This window comes from Mercenaria mercenaria, chromosome 2, assembly GCF_021730395.1.
Source record: "Mercenaria mercenaria strain notata chromosome 2, MADL_Memer_1, whole genome shotgun sequence".
Taxonomy (NCBI): Eukaryota; Metazoa; Mollusca; class Bivalvia; order Venerida; family Veneridae; genus Mercenaria; species Mercenaria mercenaria.
The window spans coordinates 73,461,029-73,485,572 of record NC_069362.1 but is presented as its reverse complement, the minus strand read 5'-3'; the positions used below and the strand labels follow the sequence as shown (position 1 = coordinate 73,485,572).

Genomic DNA, 24,544 nt, shown 5'->3' with positions numbered 1-24,544 from the left:
AGATAAACAGTATTCATAACGGACGGACGATTTTCTGTATAAACCCGAAAAAAAATTCATGCGAATACCGGTTTCATGGACGGTAGTACATGAATTAAACACGAGCTCGGCGTAAACATGAGGCAAATGTTATACAATGACAAAAATTGATGTTGCGTTTTTATTGTTTCTTGAGTGTAAATGTGTTCCAGACAATTATGCCAAGAAAATCGTGACACTACTTTTGAAAAATTGTGTTTTTCGAACTGCCAATTCAAGTACGATCATTTTGACTATACGGCAATACATCAAAGATAAGTGCAGTCTCAATTATCTTTCCTGCGTCTCATTTTCGAAAGTTGATTAATCATTTTAACCTCCTATTACCTGTTAAATTTGCTATTCCTCTTTCTTCAACTGGGTTCGAATAAACTGGCCCTGTGATAAATGCTCCTTCAGCAGCCATGGACATTTCTTCTTCCGTACATTCTAAATTATCAAGACGGACTTTCCAGAAAGTTGAAGAATACCAGCCAACAAATACCCACACGATTTTTGGACCAAACAGTCCAACTTTGTACGCCTGTTAATGTACAATAATAGGGTTACGACGTGTGTTCACCTTTAAACTATGTCCGAGTTTAATCCGTTAATATCGGAGTATATAGTATGACGTAAACGATGAATTTCACATTCAAATAAAACTATTTTTACGTAAACCAAAAGGTAAATCAAATAATATTAGTCTGAAACTTGGAATAACTTTAAAGTTAAAAAAGGTTACAAAAGAAACATTGAAAAACAGTTCCTCTTACTTAATCTCTGACATAACAAACATAATTCTCTCCTTAAACTGCATGTATTTGTGATTGTCTTAAAGTATTTACAGCAAACCATTTGAAGAGGAAATCTTATTTATATCAAGTTGGATACAGAAGAACAGTTATTTTCAATTATAAGATAACCCTTAGCCTGCTGGCGGCAAGAGATTCTGCCTTTTCGACCAGTGCAGACCAAGATCAGCCTGCACATCCGTGCAGTCTGATCATGTTCTGCACTGTTTACCATTCAGTCAGTATCTATTTGGTAAGCACCCCTTTTAACAGTTAATGGTACTGTCCAAATTTAAAGATGGACAAGTTCATTATAGAAATTTAGCTGGGTAAGGGTTAATTGCCTACCGCACAGAGGAGCTCCCTGGCTTTGTCTTCATACATAGCAGTCATAATTATTCTAGCATCGTGAGTCTAAAATATAACAAAATAGATAGATAGTATTTGTTTCTTTCAGTATAATACCTACCGGATGTACTGCTTTGGCAAAGCAGTCATGATTACTAAACTTATATGTTTGCTTAAAGTTTATGACTTTGCATGTATTTTACTGTGTAAATATGACCTTTGGTGACATGTTACTGCTTCAAGTCAGACTGGTAGAACAGTATACCTTTTTAACATTCGTAAGTTTAATGGATACAGATCATTGCCTCATAAAGTTAAAGAATCTTGGCATTGAGCAATCACTATTTGGCATATACTTTTGGCACATTGTATTCAGCATTAACGGCATTCGTTAATTGGCATTTAGCATTAAATATTTTCTATTTGTCATATGGCAATCAACATTGAATTACTACTAGTCTACCATATATTTCTAAGCTATACTTTTATTAACTAAAAATTAATATCAACGAAATAGCAGGAATTTTAAAGCAAATGTAATGTAAAAATATAAATTTTTGCCCGAAATATTTTTCGTTTTTCCACTTTTTTATTTCATTTCAGTACATTGATATTTATACATACACAGCATGTTCCTTATAATATATGGATACAATACTAAATTTCAACATTACATGTTTCAACATACATTTTGTCCATATATTTCAACAAAGTCAGAAAATATATAATATATATTTTCTGACTTTGTTATATTATGTTATATATATTATATATTGTACATAATATCTATCCTTGAAAGGTTTTTCAAATACTAAAGAAGGATGGAAAATAATCAATGAGTGATGAAATAATGGCGTGTTCTTGAAGAAAAAAAGGAAAAGAGCGGTACATATTTGAAAGAATTTAAGAAAGGAAGGGAATTAAAAGGCTGCTCTGCTCAATCAAAAATTCTCTGTTGGTCTACATGACCATGAAATTCAGTCTATTTTGAATGGTATACATCTAACTTGTCCTTCAGACAAGCAATAATATATTCAATATTGATTTGTTTCTCAAAATAAAGCTTAAATAAATTGCTTGAAATGTTACCTTCAAATTTTCCACCCTAGTCATTGGATTATGCATGAAAATTTCCTGAGATATGATCGTGATATTTGTTCCTTGGACGCTTTTTACAAAGTCATCCATCACCTGTTTGTAACACAAATAAACAATTTTAATTAATGCATGAACATTTACAATGACTTTGTTCTCTGCGCCAAATATGATATTTGCTAATTACTTCTTGAAGAATATGATAAATATAGCTAACTGTGTATATTTGGTGTTCAATAACGTCAGGGCATTATCACTATTATTTTTCATATATACCTCCATGTAGGTATGATAATTTGCAACCAAACCTGGTTGATAGGCAAATTGTTGGGATACGAGATCCTGTACATGTGAGGTTGTTTGGGTCAAGATTAACATTGCTTTAAATATGATAATTGTATTCTATTTATTTATTGTTTGTTTCCGGAATGATATTGTTCAAAAGTTGATACAGAATAAACGAATCGTCAATAAATCAAGGTCATATCAGATAAGCACTATAGGAATAAGGTCAGTAATTTGGTCTAAAATGTGCTTCCGTGCTTTCGAAAGAAGAAGTCCATAATAAATAGATCCTAATTTTCCCATTTTTTGTGCAAATTCGTGTAGAAAACGAGTACTTTAATTACATTTTTTACTGCTACAGTTCATTCTGCATGAAGTGAGACTGTTTTCGTTTTTTGGGAAGCAGATCACAACTGACTGACATTTCACTAGAAACTTTTCAACTCCCTGTTTTTCTTTTCATTTTTTCATTAATTTATGATAGAACTTTCATGAAATATAGGTGTAGGAAAAAGTGATGTTCTATGAAAATACTTAAAGACGACCTGAAGTTGTCGTTTTTTATATGAAACAAAGAAGGATTTGAATTACTGACCTTCAACCTATAATTTGAGTAAGTTAATGTTACAGTTGAATAACTGCAGTCAAAAATACTGTATCCCAGTGAGCAATTGAAATTAAAATTAATGTGGATCTAGGTCATTTATACTGTAATAAAACTGGCATTGATAATTGATTGTGTTGTGTTTTGAAGATCATTTAAAACCATTTAAACTATCATGTAAGCTGACATTTCCAAGTAGCACAGATATGTACATTTTGATAGCTATTTTAGATGCCATCAAAAGGTAAATAAGTTTAAATTGTTGCTACGTTCTTAGAATATAGTGTCCCTCATATTTACTTTAGAATGGTTCTGATGAATATCTATAAATATGGATGAAAATCCACATAGCCATGGATTGAGACAAAATACTGTATTAGTTTTGTTTGTTGTATTGTATATAACATATCAAAGACTACAATTTATCAATTTTCAAATTTCCTAGCTGTGGAAATAAGTGCTCACATGTACATGTTTCGTTCAGGAATAAGAAAGATATTACCGTTTTCCGGATATTTCTGTTATCGGTATTGTTTATATTTATTACAAAGTATGCCTTAAAAATTGAAGACTACCATACAAATATTTGACACTAACTGGGAAATCGACTATACCACGTTTGTACTTCTATAAGTTTATGCAACATAGAAATATATATACCTGCATATGATATAATTTTAACAGTTATAACTAGATATTTCCATAGTTGTATCTTGCACATGATTTATAACAGTTATAAGAAAAGTTATGATGTTAGTTTCAAAACTTTCGGAACATCACTTGTTTACATGCATGCTGGACTTAGCAACTAAAATAACTCACTGAGGAGAAGAATTCTAGTGCTTGGTTTATTGTTGCCACTTTCTTCCAGTTAAATTCATTCATCAGATCTATCCTTGCCGGGTTGTGTTTCTGGTCCGGGAGCGTTAGACGAAAAAACTTTGGAAATCGTTTCCGGTCCGAGAGAATCGGCGACGACGAGCTGTAGGACAACTGAATCAAACACACATGACCTGTTAGCAGCACAGTACACTAAAGATACCGTGTACTGTAGTCCTGTACATATTCAACACATGGACATTAACCAAATTTTGAGCATTATGATAAAGTAATTTGTTATGAAATAAAGTTGTCGGTAGTTTAACAATGGACTGAGACAGGGTAAGCTTTTGCCTATTTAAACAGTCTTACTCTTCGGCTAATAACAGCATTGTGATATCTATATTCTGGTACTTACCTGAGTTAGATTCCAAAGGTAAGATACTTGAGAAGTACCTTCAGATTCCACCGAACACCCCGCACCGAGTACCATGTGGTATGTTGGATCCTCGTCTAAAGACTTGACCATTTTGTAAACGGCAATACCTTCATTGCACTGTACAATGGTATAATTTTGAAACAATATATTGTAATAATGCACTAAACGAAAGTAACGATGTGCAGGGTACCTGACAACGACATTAAAACAAACGCAATTTACATACGTCAGAAAAATATTAAACCTTTCAACTGTTTTGTATGGGTTTAGTATAATTTTGCTTACACTGTCTTGTAAGTAAAGAACATGCTTGGGGGATTAAGTAGTACGGTTTGGTGCCAGTGAACTAGTTCAAACTTAACAATAGTGTAATCGTGAACCATGGATTTTACTATTTTACTTGTGGCAACGCTAATCGTGAAACCATTGCGTCTAGCATCAAATCAGTGAAAGATGTTTACATTTTACACTGAAACAATCAAGCATACTGTAATAATTTAAATTATACACTGTAACCTGCACAAATAGCTAAACGTAAGCAATTCATTGTTCTATATTGACCGTGTGACAGTAATATGAAAACAAGTATTACATCTCAAAAATTAATCGGGAAAGTATATAAAGCCAGTGTCAAAGAAATTACACTGTTTTTCCTAAGAAACGCTAGACAGGTAATGATATTGTATCTTCATATTTACTACTTTGAACTATAGAGAGAAATCTTTATTTTTAGATACAGACTTGTCCGCCTAACTTAGCCTAGCTCTGTGCGAAAAGACAGTTTGGTTCTTTAACGTGCCCGCTGTATAGCACCGGTACACGCGACGAAGCATTCTTTCCTGGGAAGAACCAGTACAGGCCTCTGACTATTACGTATTTCCTAGTTATGAATTTTCCAGTATAAATTATTGTTTAAAAAAATGAGCAAGTAGCCGTAAGACATCGACAAAATACCTTGGTATCAATCCATTTGTAGGTCACATTATAGTCTGCTAGAACGTTAACTTTATTGTTTACGTCCTCAATTGCCATTTTGGCGGCCGGCAAACAGGATACGCCTCCATTCCAGCTATCACCAGTCATGGGTAAAAGCCCCAACAATCGGATCTCCTTACTGTTTGAGGTTGGCAAGCAGATAATCAGCACAATCAGACAATAGCGTTGCTTTAACATATTGTCTGCAAATAATATGATTTCGTAAGCTGTTTTCAAAAACATATGCCATATGTTATTTAATTACGTAATTAACTACAGTAAAATGAATTATTCTACACAGTAGGTAACTCATATGTAAATTAACGGCATAATTACAAAGAACAAATCACAAAAGTGATCATAAATGAGGACTGCAAAGGAATGATTACTAGGTACGGTTTCTCCGATTACATATATTTATTTTATGACTTCTTAACTGAAATAAATCTGGTTAATCACTGGCAATATACTAGGCTTTTCTATTACAATATTGACCAATCAGATAAACATGTTCTTTTCATATAACATGGACCTATTTGATAATATAACTACATTTGTAATTTATAGACACTTTTATATGTGCGTAATAATTGTGTTAGTGTCTAAAATACTTTTTCTAGCAGCAAAATTTGTCATACAACCGGCCAGTGCGTTTCCACTAAAACAATAAACTTTTTAAACTGCCATGAGCAAATGATTGCCTTTCTTAGAAAATACAGAAAATATTTTAAAATCCTGAACACTTTGACTGAGGCTTTTGGACCACTTGGGCCACGAGTTGGTTAATGCAAACGCCTTGCTAATTGGTCAAGAAACATCTAGAATTTTTTCAAATGGCTAGGGCCTGGCCTCGGACACCGATGACTACTGTTAATGCTATTCGCGAAAAAGGCTACTCCCGCATCAGGGTTTTTGAGCTCATGACTATGTATGTCAATTGAGACAAATATTCATACCTCCGGTTATTATTTTAATGTCTTTTTGTAGTTACCCTGCTAGTATACTTCAAAATTTCTTGTCGTTTTGTCTTTGTATGAACCTATGTATGATTCGCATTTAAAATTATGGAGGATATCTGTAACCAACTTTAACCAATGCTGTATTGTTAGAAGTTCAATATACTATTGTTTTACTACTTTCTATGTAAAATGATAAATATTGAACATGTTTTCAATCTTTTTTTAAATGATTCGTATTTTTATTTGTGTAAATTGGCTATGAATATGCGCAGTTTTATCTGGATAAAGAGGATGTTATATTATGCTATGAAAGCAAGTCAAACTCGTTATGAACCAAGCTATTTTATTGACGACAATAATATGCAAATCGATTCAAACAATGTGAGAGAGTCAAAGTTGTTTGTCCGAATCTTGGGTCTGTTTACATTATTTGTTGCTATTTCTGTAAACAGAACGAACAACTGCAACTAAACAAAGAAGATGCAAACACAAACGAACGGGTGTCTAGCTCTCCAAATTCAACTACTTTAGCTAAATAGCTAAAAATGAAGTTTAGCAGTTGAAAAGACATATAAACATATAACAAAATATCGTCACCTAGACTCATTGTTGTACTGAATCAATTGACCTAAATGACCGAAAAACCAACACGGACAACTCATGGATAATAACTGAGGTATAATACAAATCCAAGTTACTTTTAATAATTTTAAGATACTTTAGAAAACCAACATATAAAAGTTAAAAGAAAAGAAAGCAAAACGCAAAGCAAAAACTGTGAGAGCCATCCATCACATAGTAGACCCGCAACAAAAAGAAACTGTAGCATAGAGATATAGCGGACCGGTTGCTTCAAAACTCTAGCAAGTACATATTAAACCTATAACTGATCATCATTCATCGATGTTTGGAAAAAAGATTACAGGCGGTATGTTATCCGTACCCGAACCATTACATTATACTCAGAAAATCAGTACTGACTAGTGATGTATGTTTTGAATTCAGCTACTGTTAAATTTTACATTTCAGTAGAATACCTGTTAACACATTCCAATGTGCATATAGTGTAACAATATCGTAGCTTTGGCTTCGCTTTATTGTCAAAGCCATTAACATTATAATGTTATCATGATAGGCCCGACTTTGCTGAGTTTATTACCTATAGGCAGCTTCAAATATAAGAGCATTCAAACCTTGTCCTTGTAACATAACGCTAAAACGAAGGTTCGGTTACCGTTGGATAACTTTCATAGACACTAACAAACTCGCTTGCTCCTGTGCTTATGAATAAATTATGCAAATGAAGCGGCCATATTGGATATCGGTCAAAAAACATAAGAACATAAGTCAATCAAGCGCACCGCATGCCAAACCGAAAGTAAAACTACCATTCAAGTTTTCAGGTCGATATCAGGTAACTAAAGTGTCCAAATCATGGCAACTTGGTATAATTTATTTGTATAATGATTGATCATCAAAACAGAATTAAAAGTTAGAAATTCTGAGACAAGTATTTTATCTACGCATGTTATAAATCGTAGGTAAGTGCAAGAACGGTATCGGTACAGTCAGTGAGTTGTCCAGAAGATGCTCATTTTATTATTATTTAGAAATTTTTTTGAAAACGGAGACAATTTTTTCCAAAAGCATCAGTGAATATACTTCACGTTTTGAGTCCATTTGGGTAGTGTCCACCCCACGTTTTCAGTGTCTTGGACATCAAAGTCGTTTGTTTACAAAACGTTGACCGCTAACCGCTAAAAGCTGCACATATTCAGTGACGTGCTGATACCGTTATATTAAACAGTTTAGAACGAAATCGGCCAGGAATAATATTTTCGAACGTTATTTCCTGAAATTAACTATGAAACATGAAACTTCAAGGCGATCTCTGTCCGCATTATGCATATTCAAGAAGAGTTGAGGTAGTTTGATGAAATAAAGTTCGATTTTCAAAAACATGCAACAAAAATATTAATTGCCACTACATGAATTTCACATAACAAAGTTAGTGTTATGTTTTCGTCCAGACCTGGTCTTCTGTTTTGAAAAAAAATAGACCTTAAGTATAGTGTTCGCCATTATTTATATAATAGTCAAATGAACTGTATAGGGCCATTATGACTGCCTTGTCTTTTTTAGCAGAAAACTATGTCTGAGTCTGACTCGTCAGACTCGCCAGTGTGCAAGAAAAAGAAGCTAGTGAGTGTGACACAGGAAGAAATGGTATGAACCTGAAAAGTTTATAGCATTATTATTTCAATGTTGAATACAGTCTGGTAGCCTTAAAAATATAGATGTCTGATTTTAAGTGCAGTGCGACAGATATTAAAAACCGGTGACGACATACTTTTTCATAAATGTTCTTTATTCAAACACATTTATAAAATGTGCAGATAATTTATATAGCTTTAAACGTCTTCAAAATAAACGTGCATTTGTATATTGTTTTATGAAACCCTTGTGAAACTGGCAATGGTAAATGTTTGTATGTTTTCGAAATATTAATAAAGCATTAAAAATAAAAATAATTTACAAAAGAAGCAGTATACAAATGTACGATGCTCTTGATGGGCATGATATCATATATAATATATAATCGCCAACTGCTCTTAAAGGTTATGGGTATGCTTTTATTAATCGGGTAAGCTTGCATAATATCAATAATAGTATTAGTGTAGCATGAATATAAACTTACGTAGTTGAAATGATCTGATTTGTTAGGTTTTTGCTTGGGATGTAAAGCATCAAAATATATAGAAAATGTATCTATAAAATTTCTGACCTGATCAGGGCCAATTTTTGCAGTACATTTACTGACAGTGGTTCTATTCCGGTGCTAGCCTGTTCAGCTATTATCTTTGGAAAAGAAACTTACCTACCGAGAAGATGCCAAATTGTCTTAAATATCTAAAATCATTAATTGTATTATTTGCAATGATTGGGTATAAATTAAAAATTATCAGATCATTTTAATATAGGCCAAAAAAAGAGACTTGTTTCTGGTCACCCGAATGTCTTAAAATCTTTAAAGGAAGTGTAAATGTATGTCCAAACAGTGAAACAAAGCGATATTCGTTATTAATTAGCTTATCATTGACTTTATTGACGATAGTTGCTGTCATTTCACAATGACAGACATAAAGGGCAACATATTTCAATGTAAAACTAAAATAAAAAACCGACCTTCCGACCATGATCATTTGTTCAGGTCCGTGGCCAGAAACAGGTCTGTTTTTAGGTTTTAGGTTTTATAACTGCTTGGTATGTATATCTCTACATTCTGATTACAGCTGAATGTTGATGAAGGTTCACCCATCCATTCATCACAAGACCTATTTGCTTCTAGCCCGCTTAAAGGCCAGTCTGGTGTAGGCCCTACACCCAAATTGTAGGAGGAGCTTCCTAAAAATAAGTGAATGTGAGTCAGGTCAAGAAAGGGTCAGTTTGTTCCATACAGGTGAATCAGCTGACTGACCCTGATAAAAGATAATAGTATAGTATTTGATCCCTGTTGATCAGCTACACATGTGCATAGGGTCCGAGAAAGTATTCATAATTTACTGGGAGAATTTAGTTGATTGAAGAAAAATGGAAGAATCATAAGGGAATAACAGTTGAATTCTAAACAGGCAGTATTAAGTCATCAAGGCTTTTTAGTTGTAGTGTACAAAGAATCAGTTTCAGGACTTTTCTGTAGTGAAATATACTATGGATTTAATTGGTATATATTATTTGATTTAGCATGATCACATTTTGTGATTTGAAGTTTTAATAGTCTTTGATCTGGACTTGTGAAATGTAAAATAATACAATGTCACAGTAAACATTTAGAAGGAATTACAGTAACAAGTTTCAACTAATTTATCCAAAAAAAAAACAACATTAGCATACATATTTATATGAATTTGTTTTATGACAGATTAATAGATAAGTGTCATTCATCTTTTTTTTAAATAATTTATAATTTCCATTGACTATCTAGAATAGCTCTGGAACTGCAAGATTATCAGTAAAGTAGCCAGTGTGATAAACCACTATTGAGAACAACCAGTGCCTTGTTACCTGGCATGACCTGTATGTTTACATTTTCCTGCTGACTGCTCTGCTTTATCACATGACCAATGTAAGAGTTCAGATTTCAAATTTCAACTGTCAAATTTTCAAATTCTTATGATTTTGCAATCAAAATAACTCCTATGAGATATTTCTGTATACCTTTAATTTAATATTTTTAAATAGATTAGAACTTAGAGAAGTGATGAGGCAAAATATATTTAATAATTTTCATTCTTATTTGAGTTATTTGGAAAAAAATGTCAAAAACTGAAGGGTGTCTGAATGGTTTTTGAATTTGCAATGATTGACATTTTGTGGGTGGAGCCATTCCTTTTATACTGAGCCCTGGGGTTTAAAGCTCATTCACAAGATTTGTTTCCATCAAGTTCGCATTCTTTGCATGAACCTTCTGATCAAATGTGGCAAGAATACTTAGATCCCAATAAGGGAGATTATAACTTCAAATCGTCACCAACTTCTTCATGTAATATAGTAACTTGTGATCATGTTGAGAAATGTAAACTTTTAGAAAATGAAAATAATGATCTTCGTCGAGAAAATGAAAAACTTAGTCGTGAAAATGAAGAACGAAAAGAAGAAATCAAAAGTCTTAAGAAAAACTGTAATGAGTCATTATTACAAGAAAACTTCAACTTAAGAGAAAAAATTGAAGAACTTAATTCCATACTGCATTTGCAATCTACAGACACACAATATGAATGTCCATAAAGGGTATCTAGAAAGTTCATGCAGAACATGCGGAAGTACATTTCCGAAAAAGCAGAAAAATTTTCCTAAACAAGCATATGCTGAAGAGATCAAAGCTATTTATGACATTTCAGTAAATGAAGACAATGATGATATTTATCCAAATTCAGTCTGCTCAAACTGTAGAATCAGATTTTATAAATTTAGACAAAGTATTCAAAAGCAAGAACAATTTTCTGGAAATTTTCCAAAACTTTATAATTATAGCGTGCACACAGAGAACTGTGCGTTTTGTTTAAATAAATCTCAAAGCGGGCGTAAAGAAAAGCCTGAATTGTGTGTGAAAAGGAAAGTTACTTTTTCAGAAAAAGTCACTGATACTGCCTCAGAAACTGAGACCGGCTCAGAAACTGAGACAGGTGAAGATGAACCTACAATAGATTCAGACAGTTATTCAGCAGCTAAAAGACTGCGTTTTCAGGATGTAGGAAGTACTTCTGAAGAACAATTTAACTGCGAAATAACTAGTATTGATATTGAAAAAATAAATGAAAAAAAACTAGCTGAAATATTTCAGTGCAGTATATGCAAAGGCGTACCGACAATTCCAAGTCTCACGCGATGCTCGCATATTTACTGTAAGTCATGTATTCTTGCTTGGTTAAAAACTGCTAATGTGTGTCCAGTTTGCAGGTCCTTCATTACAGCAGCCGATACTGCTTCACTATCAGGTCAGCTTTTACTGCTGTACGAAACTATGACATTGTCATGTAAATATACTGGTTGTTCATTTATTTCAACAATAAGCAACTTTAAGACTCATGAAGATTTGTGTAAGTTTGGAAAGTATCCAGCTCTCTTTTCAGCTTCTTCCAAGCGAGTATCTACGGTTACTAAAGTACCGATATATGACTGTTCTAATAAGTATTTAAAACAGAAGCGTCTGAAAGGTTTAAATGACTTTGTTACCGAATTCTGCCAAACAAACACAGAAGATAAAGGCGACGCTTTATTTTTTCTTTTACAGCAGCACTTAAAAGATACAAATGACACTAGACAAAATGACATTAATGATATATGGAGAAATATTAATTCAAAATTGACTCCAAGTCAGTGTCTTGCTTTACGCGTCGATACACTTCAGAGCAAAACACAGTATAAGGCGCAATATAATTATCTTAAGAAAAATGTTCGCAATCCCTTGCAATCACCTAGTGTTATTGATGATCTAGAACTTTTATATGCACCAAGCTCTACGCGCTACAGCATCCAAGGATTAGAATTCACAGACAATTATTACCATACTCCGGCTAAAGTAGTAAACAGAACTGAGTACACATGTAAAGATAGCTCCTTTGAGCCACTAGATGTTTTGCAAGACTTCCAGCCAGTAATGCCAGAATTTGCATCACCTAATATTAAAGGTGTGCGATGGAGCTATCCTGATGCAATAGCAAGTACATTAAAGGAACTTGAGCCAAAAATTGTTTCTGGTCTTAAGCAAAATAAAATTGACCCAAATGATCCTAATATCTTACTAATCACTAGCATTAAAGATGGTGCTGACGGTCTAGGAGACGTGTCGATTCACAAGGAATTGTCTGATCGGTTTTTACCTGATAAAGCGTTTCGATTTTCTTTTTGTGTTTTTAAAATTGAAGCTATAGTTAGTAATCGCGAGCCAGTTGAAATTTTCGTAGAGGAAAAACCTAACTCAGTTCGAACAAACAGGCCATTGCTTGAAGCGATCTGCGACGAAAACAATAGAGCTTCTAGTTTAGTGTGTCTTTTGCCCATAGAAAACGAGCGAGCGTTTTTGAAAGATAAAATATTAAGAGTACAACACAAAGATGGGTGGCGGAGACACTGTCTTAAATTCTATACTAGTATGATTGATGAAAAATTGGATAGGAAAGAGAGCGGTTTAGCTGGAAGCGGATCTAGATACCTTTGTACACTTTGCGAAGCCACAACTCAGAGTGCAGTAAAAGATCTTGGCAGTTTCCAAATTTCTAGAACTTACTGTGAAACAAAAGAAATCGCCGAGTATATCCGTGTAAATCCTGACAGACTTTCGCAGTCGGCTATCGACAACATATCCAAAGGTGTTAAACGTACACCAACCTTACAAGCGGAAGCTATTGAAAAGTGTTTAGATGCAACTCACGCGGATATAAACTTGGGGTCTTTTTTTAAGAAACTTCTCATACGGGAAATTGCAACCGTAACTCAGTGGGAAGCAACTGCAGACGTAAAACCAATCCTTAAAGATGCTGAGGTTAAATTTGACATGCATTTAAAGAAGAATATTGGCATCAACCCAGAGTTGATGATGCCAGGGAATTATGCTAGGGTTTTGTTTAACGAAGCCAATGAATCAAAAGTACTTTCATACCTTCCAAATGAAGATAGAAGGAAAAACATGTCAAGTGTTTTACAAAAGTTCAGATTCATGAGGAAGGTATATCGGTCTAAGGATCCTAAGAAGGAATGCCCCGAAGATATTTCTAAATACAAAGAAACAGCTGTAGAAATGGCCAAGTTACTTTTAACACATTTCGGGTATGCTTCATGGCCAAATTACTTACATAAAGTTGTCGAACACGTTCAAGAAATAATAGAAAGTCCAAACGGTCCTGGTACTGTAGGCGGTATAAGCGGTGAAGGGAATGAGTGCGGGAACAAGATTTTCAGGCATATGCGGAAAAACCTAGCTAGAAAGGGAAACACACAAGGTGGTCTAAGGGATGTCCTATGGTGTCACTGGCTTTATAGTAGTCCTGAACTTTCAGAGCTTGCTACATTAACATTGAAACAGGCAAGATGTAGTTTATGTTTTGAACTAGGTCATAACAGACGAACTTGTGTTATGAACAAGTCATCAATGACCTCACAGGACACACAGGCCTGAGCGTTCTCTCAGAGAATAAAATCATGTCCTCGCACTCGTTGAATTATGCTTTGTAGGACACTAACCAGTACTATATTAACAAGGTGGTGGTTTCATTAGAACTTTAATAATACCGCTATGCTCATTATAAGGAACAGCAGAATAGGGGCATGATACGAATTTCTATATATATATATATATGGAGAGAGAGTGGGAGAAAGGTCATCAAAAGGAACAGTTCAAGAAAGGCATGATACTAATTTATATAAATATATGTATTTTAATACAAGTCGCACCATGAGAAACTGCATTTGCGAGCAACCTGAAACCTGTGTATCCGTGCAGTCTGATCAGGATCTGTACTGTTCGCTTTCAAACCCTATAAAAGGTAGACTAGTCAGTAGCGAACAGTACGGATCGTGATAAGTCTGCACATATGCGGAGGCTGATCTGAATCAAGCTAGTCTCAAATGCAGTATATTATCTTCATGTGTTTTTATGTGCATCAGTAGAAACTAGATTGTCTTGTTTTCAATTATTTTAACGTAAAGTTTCATTCAATTACCTCCCTTTTTGTTTAAATATATATATATATATATATATAAGCATCTCCATGAGAAAATTAACATACTTCGTTTGGAACCAGCATAAATCCTGGCTGCCGGTGTATCCGTCCAGTCTGATCAGGATACATACTGTTCGCTTTCAAACCCTATAATAGATAGTCGTTTGCGAAAAGTATGGATCCTAATAAGGCAGCACATATGCGGAATTCATACTGGAATTACCCTGGTTTCAAATGTAGTATATTATTTTCATTTGTGCTTTCTGTGTGCATTAGTAGAATGTCTTATTTTCACTTATTTTAACGTAACACATCATTTAATTACCTCCCTTTATATATGTATATGTATATATATATAAAGCCTCACTGTGAGTAAACAGCATAGTGTATTTACAACCAGCATGAATCCGGATCGGCCTGTGTATCCGTATCCGTTCAGACTGATCAAGAGCAATACTGTTCGATTTCAAACCCTATGATAGCTAGACTTAAGTTGTTAGCAAACAGTTTGGATCCCAAAAAGGCTCCGCAGGTGCGGAGGCTGGTCTTAATCAAGGTGGTTTCAAATGCAGTAAATTATTTTTATATGTGCATTATTTTATATGTGCTTGTTATATGCATCAGTAGAACCTAGAATGTCTTGCTTTCAATTATTCAAATGTAAAGGTTCATTCAGTTATCTCCCTATATGTGTAAATATATATAAAGCCGCTCCATGAGAAAATCAAAATACCACAGTTTCAATCAGCATGAATCCTGATCCATCAGTGTATCTGTCCAGTCTGATCAGGATACATACTGTTCGCTTTCAAACCCTATAATAGATGGTCTTTAGCGAAAAGTATGGATCCGGAGAAGGCTGCACAGATGCAGAGGCTGATCTGGAATCATACTGGTCTCAGATGTAGTATACTATTTTTATGTGTTCTTTTTTATGTGCATCAGTAGAATTTTGTTGTTGTTGTTTTTTTTTTTGCATTATTTTAACGTAACGTATCATTCAAATACCTCACTTTATGTGTATATACATATATAAAGCCACACCATGAGTAAAGAGCATACTGTATTTGCATCAAGCAAATATCTTGATCGGCCTGTGTATCCGTGCAGACTGATCAGGATCCATACTCCTTGATTTCAAACCATATGATTGGTAGAATACTTTCTAGCGAACAGTATGGATCCTGAGAGAGCTGCACCTATGCGGAGGCTGATCTCGGATCATGCTAGTCGCAAATGCAGTATACTGGTTTTCTCGTAACGCAGTTAACATTTTCTTTATTTCATTATCATATTATATGCTTTTTATGTGCAAGTAGAACCTAGAATGTCCTGTTTGCAGATATTTTTACGTAACGATTCATTCAAATTCCTATCTTTATTCGTCAATTTTGAAATTCACAATATTTTAAAGCAAACTGTATGGAAACATTGTTGTAATATTGTAATATTATACCATGACGTTACTTATTTAAGTGTAATCAAGACGAATTAATGGCCACACGAAATTGTTAAATCAAAACGAGGACATTAATGTGTTCATGGTTGAACACCCGTCAGCAAAACAAAGAACACAAGTCAAGGTTTATTTTGTAGTAATGGTTCATTTAGTAAAAATTTTACTGAAAGTGCTTGTTTTCCTGACATCATTTTTTCCTTTTTCGTCCTTTGGCTTTACATGTTGTACATGTATATTTTCCTTTAGGAACACCTTTTTCCAGGAGACCCACACAGTATTGATGTAACCAACGCTTGCATTTGCTTTCGCACTGAACCCATGCTATAGGTGAAATTTCCGGAGATTCAAAAATACAACATTCATCATCTAAATCGCACGAACTTGGTCGCAGTGGTTTGGTAGTGTATGCAAAAATATTTTCAGCCGATCCTCCAACAACCATAATGCAGTCATCTGACAAAGCAAAACTTGAATTTCCTGCAGTGCAGTGCCATGTGTCTAACTCTGTAGTGTCAATGTTCAAAGACTGCAAATCTATAGTGTACAACTTGTTACTTGTTAAAGGAGTATCAGTCATCTCAGGTTCCTTTTGAGCGTACCCTCCAGTGACAATCAGTTTATTATTTAGCGCAACGATGCTATGGTACGAAATAAATATGTCTACTTGAAGTTTAGCCGTTATCTTGTCTAAAGTGTATCTATGTTCAGTAAGGTTATGCAGTTTCAGAATGAAAAGTTCATTTATTGGAAGTCTTTCTAATGGTACAGATTCGTTCCCTTTGAACGACACACCTCCTATTATAATCACACATTTTGTACCTGACAATGTCACAAAATTCGCAGTGTGATAGGCTCTCGGTCTTACATCTGGAATATTTTTTATTCTTGTCCATAAATATGTGGATGAATCAAACTCATAGAAAGAACCATCATTGCAAACTTGAGTAAAGGGACTGACAAGGCCTGTCGTATGTCTGTTGGATAGTGATACTCCGCCATGCATTACCACTATATTATCACCCAACGGTGTGATAGTGTGACCGGTTCTGCCAGTCGGTATATCACCCCTCTGGACGTCTTTACTCAGTACACCTCTACCAGCAGGTTGGCAAATTGTACACTGATACTTGTTTCTGACGAATTCCAATTTGATAAGTTCATTGCTAGTGTCAAATGTATCAGTATTTAATCCACCCCATACAAAAACTGTCTGTTGGTCAAGCCAAGCGCTCGCAGACTGTAAACTAGGAAACTGTGCCCCTAAAATATTCTCGAACCTTTGAATGTGGCTAATGTAAGCATCATCTTCGTCATACTTAAATGTTATATGGAATAAGTCATTACCATACTTCCATTCACTTTCTTGCACTCTACGTGCTCCCCCAAAATACAATAAAGTTGACTCGTTATCATTGGAATTAAGTTTTAGATAGCAGTGTCCTTCTGCAGGAAAATAATCCGAGTTTCTTAAGTCGAGTACTATTCTTTTTCTTGTAGCTTTGCCTTTGGTTGAAGATTTAGATTTAAATGGCAGAATTCTCCATTCTGGGGCTGCTTCAGCCATATTTCACTAAAATCAGAAAAAAAGATCATTATATCCCTACGGTGTTATAATGGGGATTGTTAAAAGGGACATTTCTGATTGAATTTTGTCAAAGTTAGTAATAAAAAATATGACCCTTGACTTTTATTGATAGAAATCCGGAAAACAGAAATTTTGCCATACTTTCATTATCAATTACTTGACCAATTCTTCTCATATTGACCCCGGCCCCTTCTGTCCCATTAGCTTATGACCCAAGGGTCGTATTGAAATTCTAAAGGTATTTTGTATTCTTCAAAGCCCATGTCGGTATTTTGGCAAGTTTCAAGTTTCCAGTACCAACGGTATTTTATAAAGGAGTCTGATCGGACGGACAGACATGAAGATATCACAAGATCCCTGCTGCTCTGCTAGAAGAGATGGAAAAAATCACACTAATAAATTATTTACCAAAGGTGAATTATTAAAACTACATCTTCATTCTTAATAAAATATACTTCCAAAAGCCTTATATAATCGTGAAACTGAAAAACCAAGTACATAAAAACACTTACATAATTACGTCCGTAAAGCCATGTAATCCTAAATCTTATAATATCAACTTGATATTCACACGCAGTTACGCCCGCAATGCCAACGTAGATATTCCAGTAAAACTCGTGTACAGCTACTGTAACATATGCATGTATATGTACAGTGCACATTACACATTCGTTCGATTAACTAGAACAACAACAACAAAAAGGGCGGTACTTGACAGTTGGGCATGCTCATTACGAATGTTTTGTTTACATCCGGTCGTCGCATACGGGAATAGCACAAAGTTTGTTAGTGATAGACCCTTTGTCTAGTGACATATAATAATTTCTTATCCACTATTGTATCTCGTGTAATTACAAATTTCACAGGTGTAAAACTCGGACATTAACATTCTAAATGGTGCACTTGATGAAACTGACCCTTGACTCAAGGACTGTAGAATGGTTTTGACATCTTAATTTATCTTATAAGGTGCATTTTGTATCGTATATTTTGTCAAAATTGTTTCACATGAAAATATCGTTTTCCCCCAGGCTTCACTTTGTTATTTGTAAGTAGCACTTTTTCCATACAGGACAGTCTACAATTTATAGGTCTAGATACCACACATATAAAATGTTTATTATATCTCACTTTTATTTCTTCTCATTTGGATTGTCAGAATAATTTGTATATTTAATAATTACTGATGTAAGAAATAAGCACAGATAGTGCTTGACTCCTTTTTCCTTGTATTTCTGCTATTATTATACTTATTGCTGTAAATAATAAGATGTGGGTCCTTAATGAACGATTTGGGTTAATTATAGGGATAGCTGTATCTCAGTCATTATTATGTTATATACAATAGTAAAAGGTAACCAACTGTTTGTTAGAGCAAGTACTCGTTATAAAATACTATTTTCGAATTTGAGCCAATCAAAAACAAGTTCTATGAACAGCACCAATCAAAGCTCACTTCTGCTATGGTATAAATAGGTTTTGTTTGTTTTGGGTTTAACGCCGTTTTTCAACAGTATTTCAGTCATGTAACGGCGGGCAGTTAACCTAACCAGTGTTCCTGGATTCTGTACCAGTACAAACCTGTTCTCCGCAAGTAATTGCCAACTCCCCACATGAATCAGAGGTGGAGGACTAATGATTTCAGACACAATGTCGTTTATCAAATAGTCATGGAGAACATGCGCCGAGCCCGAGGATCGAACTCGCGACCCCGCGATCCGTAGACCGACGCTCTTACCTACTGAGCTAAGCGGGCGGGGTATAAATAGGTAGATGGATGACAGATCATTCCGTATCCAACGATAGAAGAAGGCACATCGAGAACGTTCATAGACTAAAGAAGAGTTGCAGAATTTCAACGAGGTTTTGAGCTATAGGGCCAGCGCAAAGGGTTTACCTTAACGGTAGTTAAATGCTATAGATGATAGCAAATATAGGCTGAGCATCGAAAAGCTGAGGCAGAGACATAGTGTTTATAATCTGCTGAGATAATAGGAGAGTTCCACCTTATAGACAAGATTCAGCGTTTAAGGCGAAGTACAGCCAAGGCATCGGGGTTTTACCTATATGGTGCTTGAATGCTACATGTGATAGCACATAAGCACTGAGCACCCAGGAGTCAGGACAAACATACAGAGTTGCAGCTTCAATAAAGAAGACATAGGCTGAGCATCTATGCGATAGGACTCGTATGTTGTATATGTCACAGTGTGAAAAAAATGTGCAGCCAGACCGGGACTCGAACCCGGGGCCTCGGAATACCGTTCCGATGCTCTACCGACAGAGCTACCCGGGTGCCAACACAATTTCTCCCCGTTTTGATATATTTCAGGTTCTATACCGTGACATATTACCCCACCATTCTGAAATTCGTCCTCGAATTTCAGCGGGTACTTTATATATAAGCAATTACAGGCGTCGGAGACTAACCAGTGTAATGCCGTCACGGTCCCATGTTGGGCGACAAGTGTCACAGGGTGAGAAAAATGTGCAGCCAGGCCGGGACTCGAACCCGGGGCCTCGGAATATCGTTCCGGTGCTCTACCGACTGAGCTACCCGGGTGCCTACACACTTTCTCCCCGTTTTAATATATTTCAAGTTCTATACCGTAACATATCTAATATCTAAATGATAATGTATTCTATAAATGCATATATGAACATTTGGCATAAACATATATCTATCAATACAGTCACTATAATACATGTGAATAGTTTAGTACAATCAATACAATATCGCCTTACTCCAAATGCCGGTGAAAGATTCAGCTACCAATCTTTATTCCTTCTTTGAATTATGTGATAAATACAAACATTTTATAGCATCACTCTATGAACATCAGATATCTCCTTTAGATATATCTGCGACATATACTTATATCTAAACGTGCAAACTTCTTGATACCAGAAATAACATGATAATGAATAATCCGCCTTCACAATTATTCACAATATGAATCGGTAAAAGTTTTAAGATATCAAAATAATTCACCATGAAGTTGTTCAAACAGTTTCTGCTTCATGTGAACAAGTTCATTCAGCTCAAATTCTAAATCACTCATATCTATATCAGTTATGTTGAAAACGTGTAGTATGATATATTTGCATCATTTTAGTCCTTCACGGAGATTATCACAAGTAAGTCTTTCAGGTGGTCTTTTCTTCCTTTGTGGACGAAGTTCTCTCCTTTCTTCCTCTGATTCACTTCAGTTAGATCACCATGTACGTTTTCGTCAGGGATTCCAACAAGGTAAGTATCACTGTGGTAAGTATTTTCTTTTTCAGCTTGCTGTTCATCGGCTGGACTATTTCTGAAGCACGGTGATGGTAAAGAAAAGAAAGGTAACAACATATTGCGAAGTAACTTTCTTATCCTAGACTTTGGCTTGTTTTCCTGTTGGACCTCAAATACTGGTATATCACTGTTTGGGTGTCTGAGAACAACGTAAACACTGTTTTCCCAAGTGCCTGCCAATTTCTGACGTCCTTTCAGTCCGACGTTGCGTACGAGAACACGGTCACCTTGTTCCAAAACAGCATACCTTACTCGTCTGTCATAGATTTCCTTATAGCGTTGTCCTTTCTTGGTGGCTTCTTTGCTGGCAATATTGTATGCTGATTTGAGTCGAGACTGAAGTTTCGTTTCTCCACATAATATGAGGAACTGATTCTTTCTCCGTCATCAAGTGAGGGCAGTCCAAGAAAGGCATCTACTGCAAGGCGTGGATGACGAACAAATATGAGGTAGAAAGGTGAGTATCCTGTACTCTCATTTATTGTGGCATTGTAGGCATGGGTCAGTGTAGACACGTGGGCCTTCTAGTCGGCTTTCTGGTAATCTTCAAGTGTGCCAATCATGTTCAAAAGTGTTTGATTGAACCTTTCTACTTTACCATTGCACATAGCGTGATACGGTGTCGTCCTGCTTTTTGCCATTCCAACCATGTCACATAAATTTTGAATCACCTTTAATTCAAAGTTCTGCCCTCTGTCGCTGTGTAGTTTGGCTGAAAATCCGTAATGGACAAAGAACCTCTAGTACATTGCCTTGGCTTTGGTGTTTGCCGTCTGTTTTTGGTGGGGATTGCTTGTGAGTATCGGCTGAAATGATCGGAGATCACCAGGCTATTTTCAAATCCTCCTTTTGACCTATCAGCAGTGAGGTAATCGATACAGACGAGCTCCATCGGTGCACTTGTAGAATTTGGAACAAGCTCAGCTGCAGTTGTGGGAGCAGTTCTTCTACGAATACACCTTACACATTGCTGTACTTTAGCCCTGATGTATTTGTCCAAACCGGGCCAGTAGAACCGACGTTTTATCAGATACAAAGTGCGATCTCTCCCTTGATGACCCAAGTCTGAATGGTAAGCGTGGAAGACTTCATCTTTCAGCTGCCATGGAAGGATAAGCTGTAGACAGGATTCTCCTTTGACTTGACCTTTGCGATACAGAACACCATCTTTGAATTGCAATTTGTCTAGATCACGGTACAAAAACATAGTTATACCTAAAGTTTTTGCGTCTTTCAGGGATGGTTTATGGCTCATCTGGATGACATCAATGAGTGCTTTGATTGACGGATCTTGTTGTTGTGCCTTTATCCAGTCATATGATTCAACAGACACACACTTGAGAAAATCGTCTGGAATTTCATCTTCAAAGACATTGCCTGACGGGAACTTCAATAAAAAGACCAGTCAAGTATCGTACAGCTTATTTACATTAGTTGAAGGTTGTTACTCTAAAACATTGATTTGCCTGATCCCTGAAATTACCTAGCTAATAATTGAAATCATTTACGAATCATTGGTAAATGAATCATTTAGGCAAGGTAGCAAGAGGGAAATTTTGCATATGAGATATAATTATGGTCTCACCACCTATATGTTTTAACAAAGGACATTCTATATCGTTTGTCAGCTAGTCTAAGACATAGTCACCTTAGCAATTGGACCCATTATATTTTTCAAGATACTTAGGTTGATGCACTTCCCAGTGTCATATAACTCGTATCCTGACATGGGTAACATTATCTTTTGTTTCAATTTTGGAATATTTAAAATAAATTGCTTTTGCATCGAGAATATATTTGAATTTTATCAAAGTTTTGCTTAGGCTTCAGTAAAAATTAACTTACTCTTTTTTCTGTTAGGTTAATGAGTCACTTGTATATGTTTGTTTTTTTTGTTTTTTTTTTTTTTTGTTTTTTGTTGTTTTTTTTTTTTTTTTTGTTTTTTTTTGCCTTCTCAAAATTTGAATTTAAATAAGCTACAAAATAAAAGCACGAACAGACGTTCTAGATTCGGCCACTTACGAAGCGTCTAAACTTTAAAAATGACAGTGCAATTCTCCAGTACAATTCACTACAACTAACAGCCCAGGTAGATGCAGGCCATGAACATAAAGATTCATCACCAAGTTGCAAATTCTAGCTTCTACTTGTAATGACGTTCCTTACTGTTCTATTTTAATTTCTATTAAACACTTAAAATCCTTGTAAAAAAAGCTATTAATGCGTATTTCACAAATACTTGTTTATCATTACGATATTATTTTAGATTAATTTTAGTGTTACGACTGGTATGTATTTATGTTATGTGATTAACATCAATAGATATCTTACCCCCTTTCGTTGAATATGTCTTTATACTGGTGTTTAACTAATAAAATTATTAGCAGGATGTCTACTTATTAGTGTCAAGTAATTTGTACTATTTATATTCATTCTCATTGTCTCTATGATCACGATTATTACTTCTTCCTGCTCAAATGTTTCCTGGAATATTATTGAAGACAATTACAAGTGAATTGGTTGCTTGTATTGGTCTTGTGTTCTAGTATCCGTTGTTCTTATTGTCGTGATTATGTTTAGTATTTACATATACTTTTTCTTATATTATATATATATTGTTAGATTATATTTTCAGTTCAAATTTCAGTGTCATGACAGCTTTTGGAGCCCGGTACACATCATCATCTTTCAATGCAAAGTATAGTATGTATGAATAGAACAACAAAAAATGAACAAATTTCAGTAAAAAGGCAGTGAAATCAAAATTGATCAAATCTGTTTACATGTTGTCTTAACGTATTTTCTTCATACAATGCTGCATTTTCTATTTTAGTATGTTTAGTAATAAGTTGTCGTTTCAGCATTTGATCAATTGTTAGAAAATATATATTCTTTAATCGTTCTCTTTCTGATATAGTGGCAGTTTTGCTTTATATTGCTAATTCTTTACCTGCTCAACTTTTCTTTCCCTTCTTTTATATATCGCCAAGCTGTTTTTTCATTTGGATGTTTTTCTTATTTTCATTTCACATGTTACTTTTGTTGCTCTTAACTTTTTTCGCTATTTTTTAACTATTTACTTCGTTGATTTAACAAATAACCAAGTGCTCTACCGACTGTGGTCGTCATAAGAACTATAAATATGAAAACCCAAGGCTAAATATTGATTGTTTACTACTTTCACTTACAAAATGTTGCCAGCAAGGCTCTGATTGGCTAGCGGAAGGGTAGTCAGAACGAGGCTATCAATAGTACGACTAGCGTAATTGGAGATGTAATTAGTCAGATTGTTTACTTTATCTTCATGCACTACTTAACTTTCTATCAGGGCCTCACTACAACTTATAAAATAACTGTCAATGTAAGCCATGAAAAGAGTGTGCATGTTGTTTATTGAATACAAAGAGATTTAAACGAATATAGGTCATATTTTGTCTGCCTATCAGTTGTTGGAAAAAGGACCTGTCTGATTTTTCTTTCACTTTTGACCGATGTTTTATGTTTGGTTCAGTTTATTAGTCAATTCAGAGTTATTCCCCTTAGATTTTTTTTTGGTAGGTACTATCTCTATATTCAGCGCCCTTTTCAATGATAAACACGTTCAAAGGGGTTTTACATATAACACAGCCACACAGAGCGCGAAATAC

At 35.0% G+C, this 24,544-nt stretch overlaps 3 protein-coding genes and 1 non-coding gene across 6 annotated transcripts in view; 1 reads left to right on the top strand and 3 right to left on the bottom strand.

The window, feature by feature from the left end:
- LOC123564318 (gamma-aminobutyric acid type B receptor subunit 1-like) overlaps positions 1–24,544 on the bottom strand; it is a 45,795-nt gene that overhangs the window by 18,864 nt on the left and 2,387 nt on the right. For all 3 annotated transcript variants that reach the window (XM_053536956.1, XM_045357815.2, XM_045357817.2), the window contains exons 2-7: positions 5,357–5,580; positions 4,382–4,519; positions 3,967–4,137; positions 2,250–2,351; positions 1,161–1,226; positions 367–562 (exon numbers count right to left, since the gene is read on the bottom strand). In XM_053536956.1, coding sequence (XP_053392931.1) covers positions 367–562; positions 1,161–1,226; positions 2,250–2,351; positions 3,967–4,137; positions 4,382–4,519; positions 5,357–5,575 — 892 coding nt within the window. In that variant the 5' untranslated portion in view covers positions 5,576–5,580. The remainder of the gene's footprint in view (positions 1–366; positions 563–1,160; positions 1,227–2,249; positions 2,352–3,966; positions 4,138–4,381; positions 4,520–5,356; positions 5,581–24,544) is intronic.
- On the top strand, positions 11,111–14,014 carry LOC123562286 (V(D)J recombination-activating protein 1-like). The gene has a single exon (XM_053526528.1). The coding sequence runs from the start codon at positions 11,111–11,113 to the stop codon at positions 14,012–14,014; it is 2,904 nt and encodes a 967-aa protein (XP_053382503.1).
- LOC123561703 (uncharacterized) lies at positions 16,187–18,339 on the bottom strand. Its single transcript, XM_045354250.2, has 2 exons — positions 18,115–18,339; positions 16,187–17,587 (listed from the first exon to the last, which is right to left on the bottom strand). The coding sequence occupies exon 2, from the start codon at positions 17,579–17,581 to the stop codon at positions 16,205–16,207; it is 1,377 nt and encodes a 458-aa protein (XP_045210185.2). The 5' UTR covers positions 17,582–17,587; positions 18,115–18,339; the 3' UTR covers positions 16,187–16,204.
- Trnai-gau (transfer RNA isoleucine (anticodon GAU)) lies at positions 20,092–20,165 on the bottom strand. The gene has a single exon. It is a non-coding gene; the product is annotated as a tRNA-Ile (tRNA).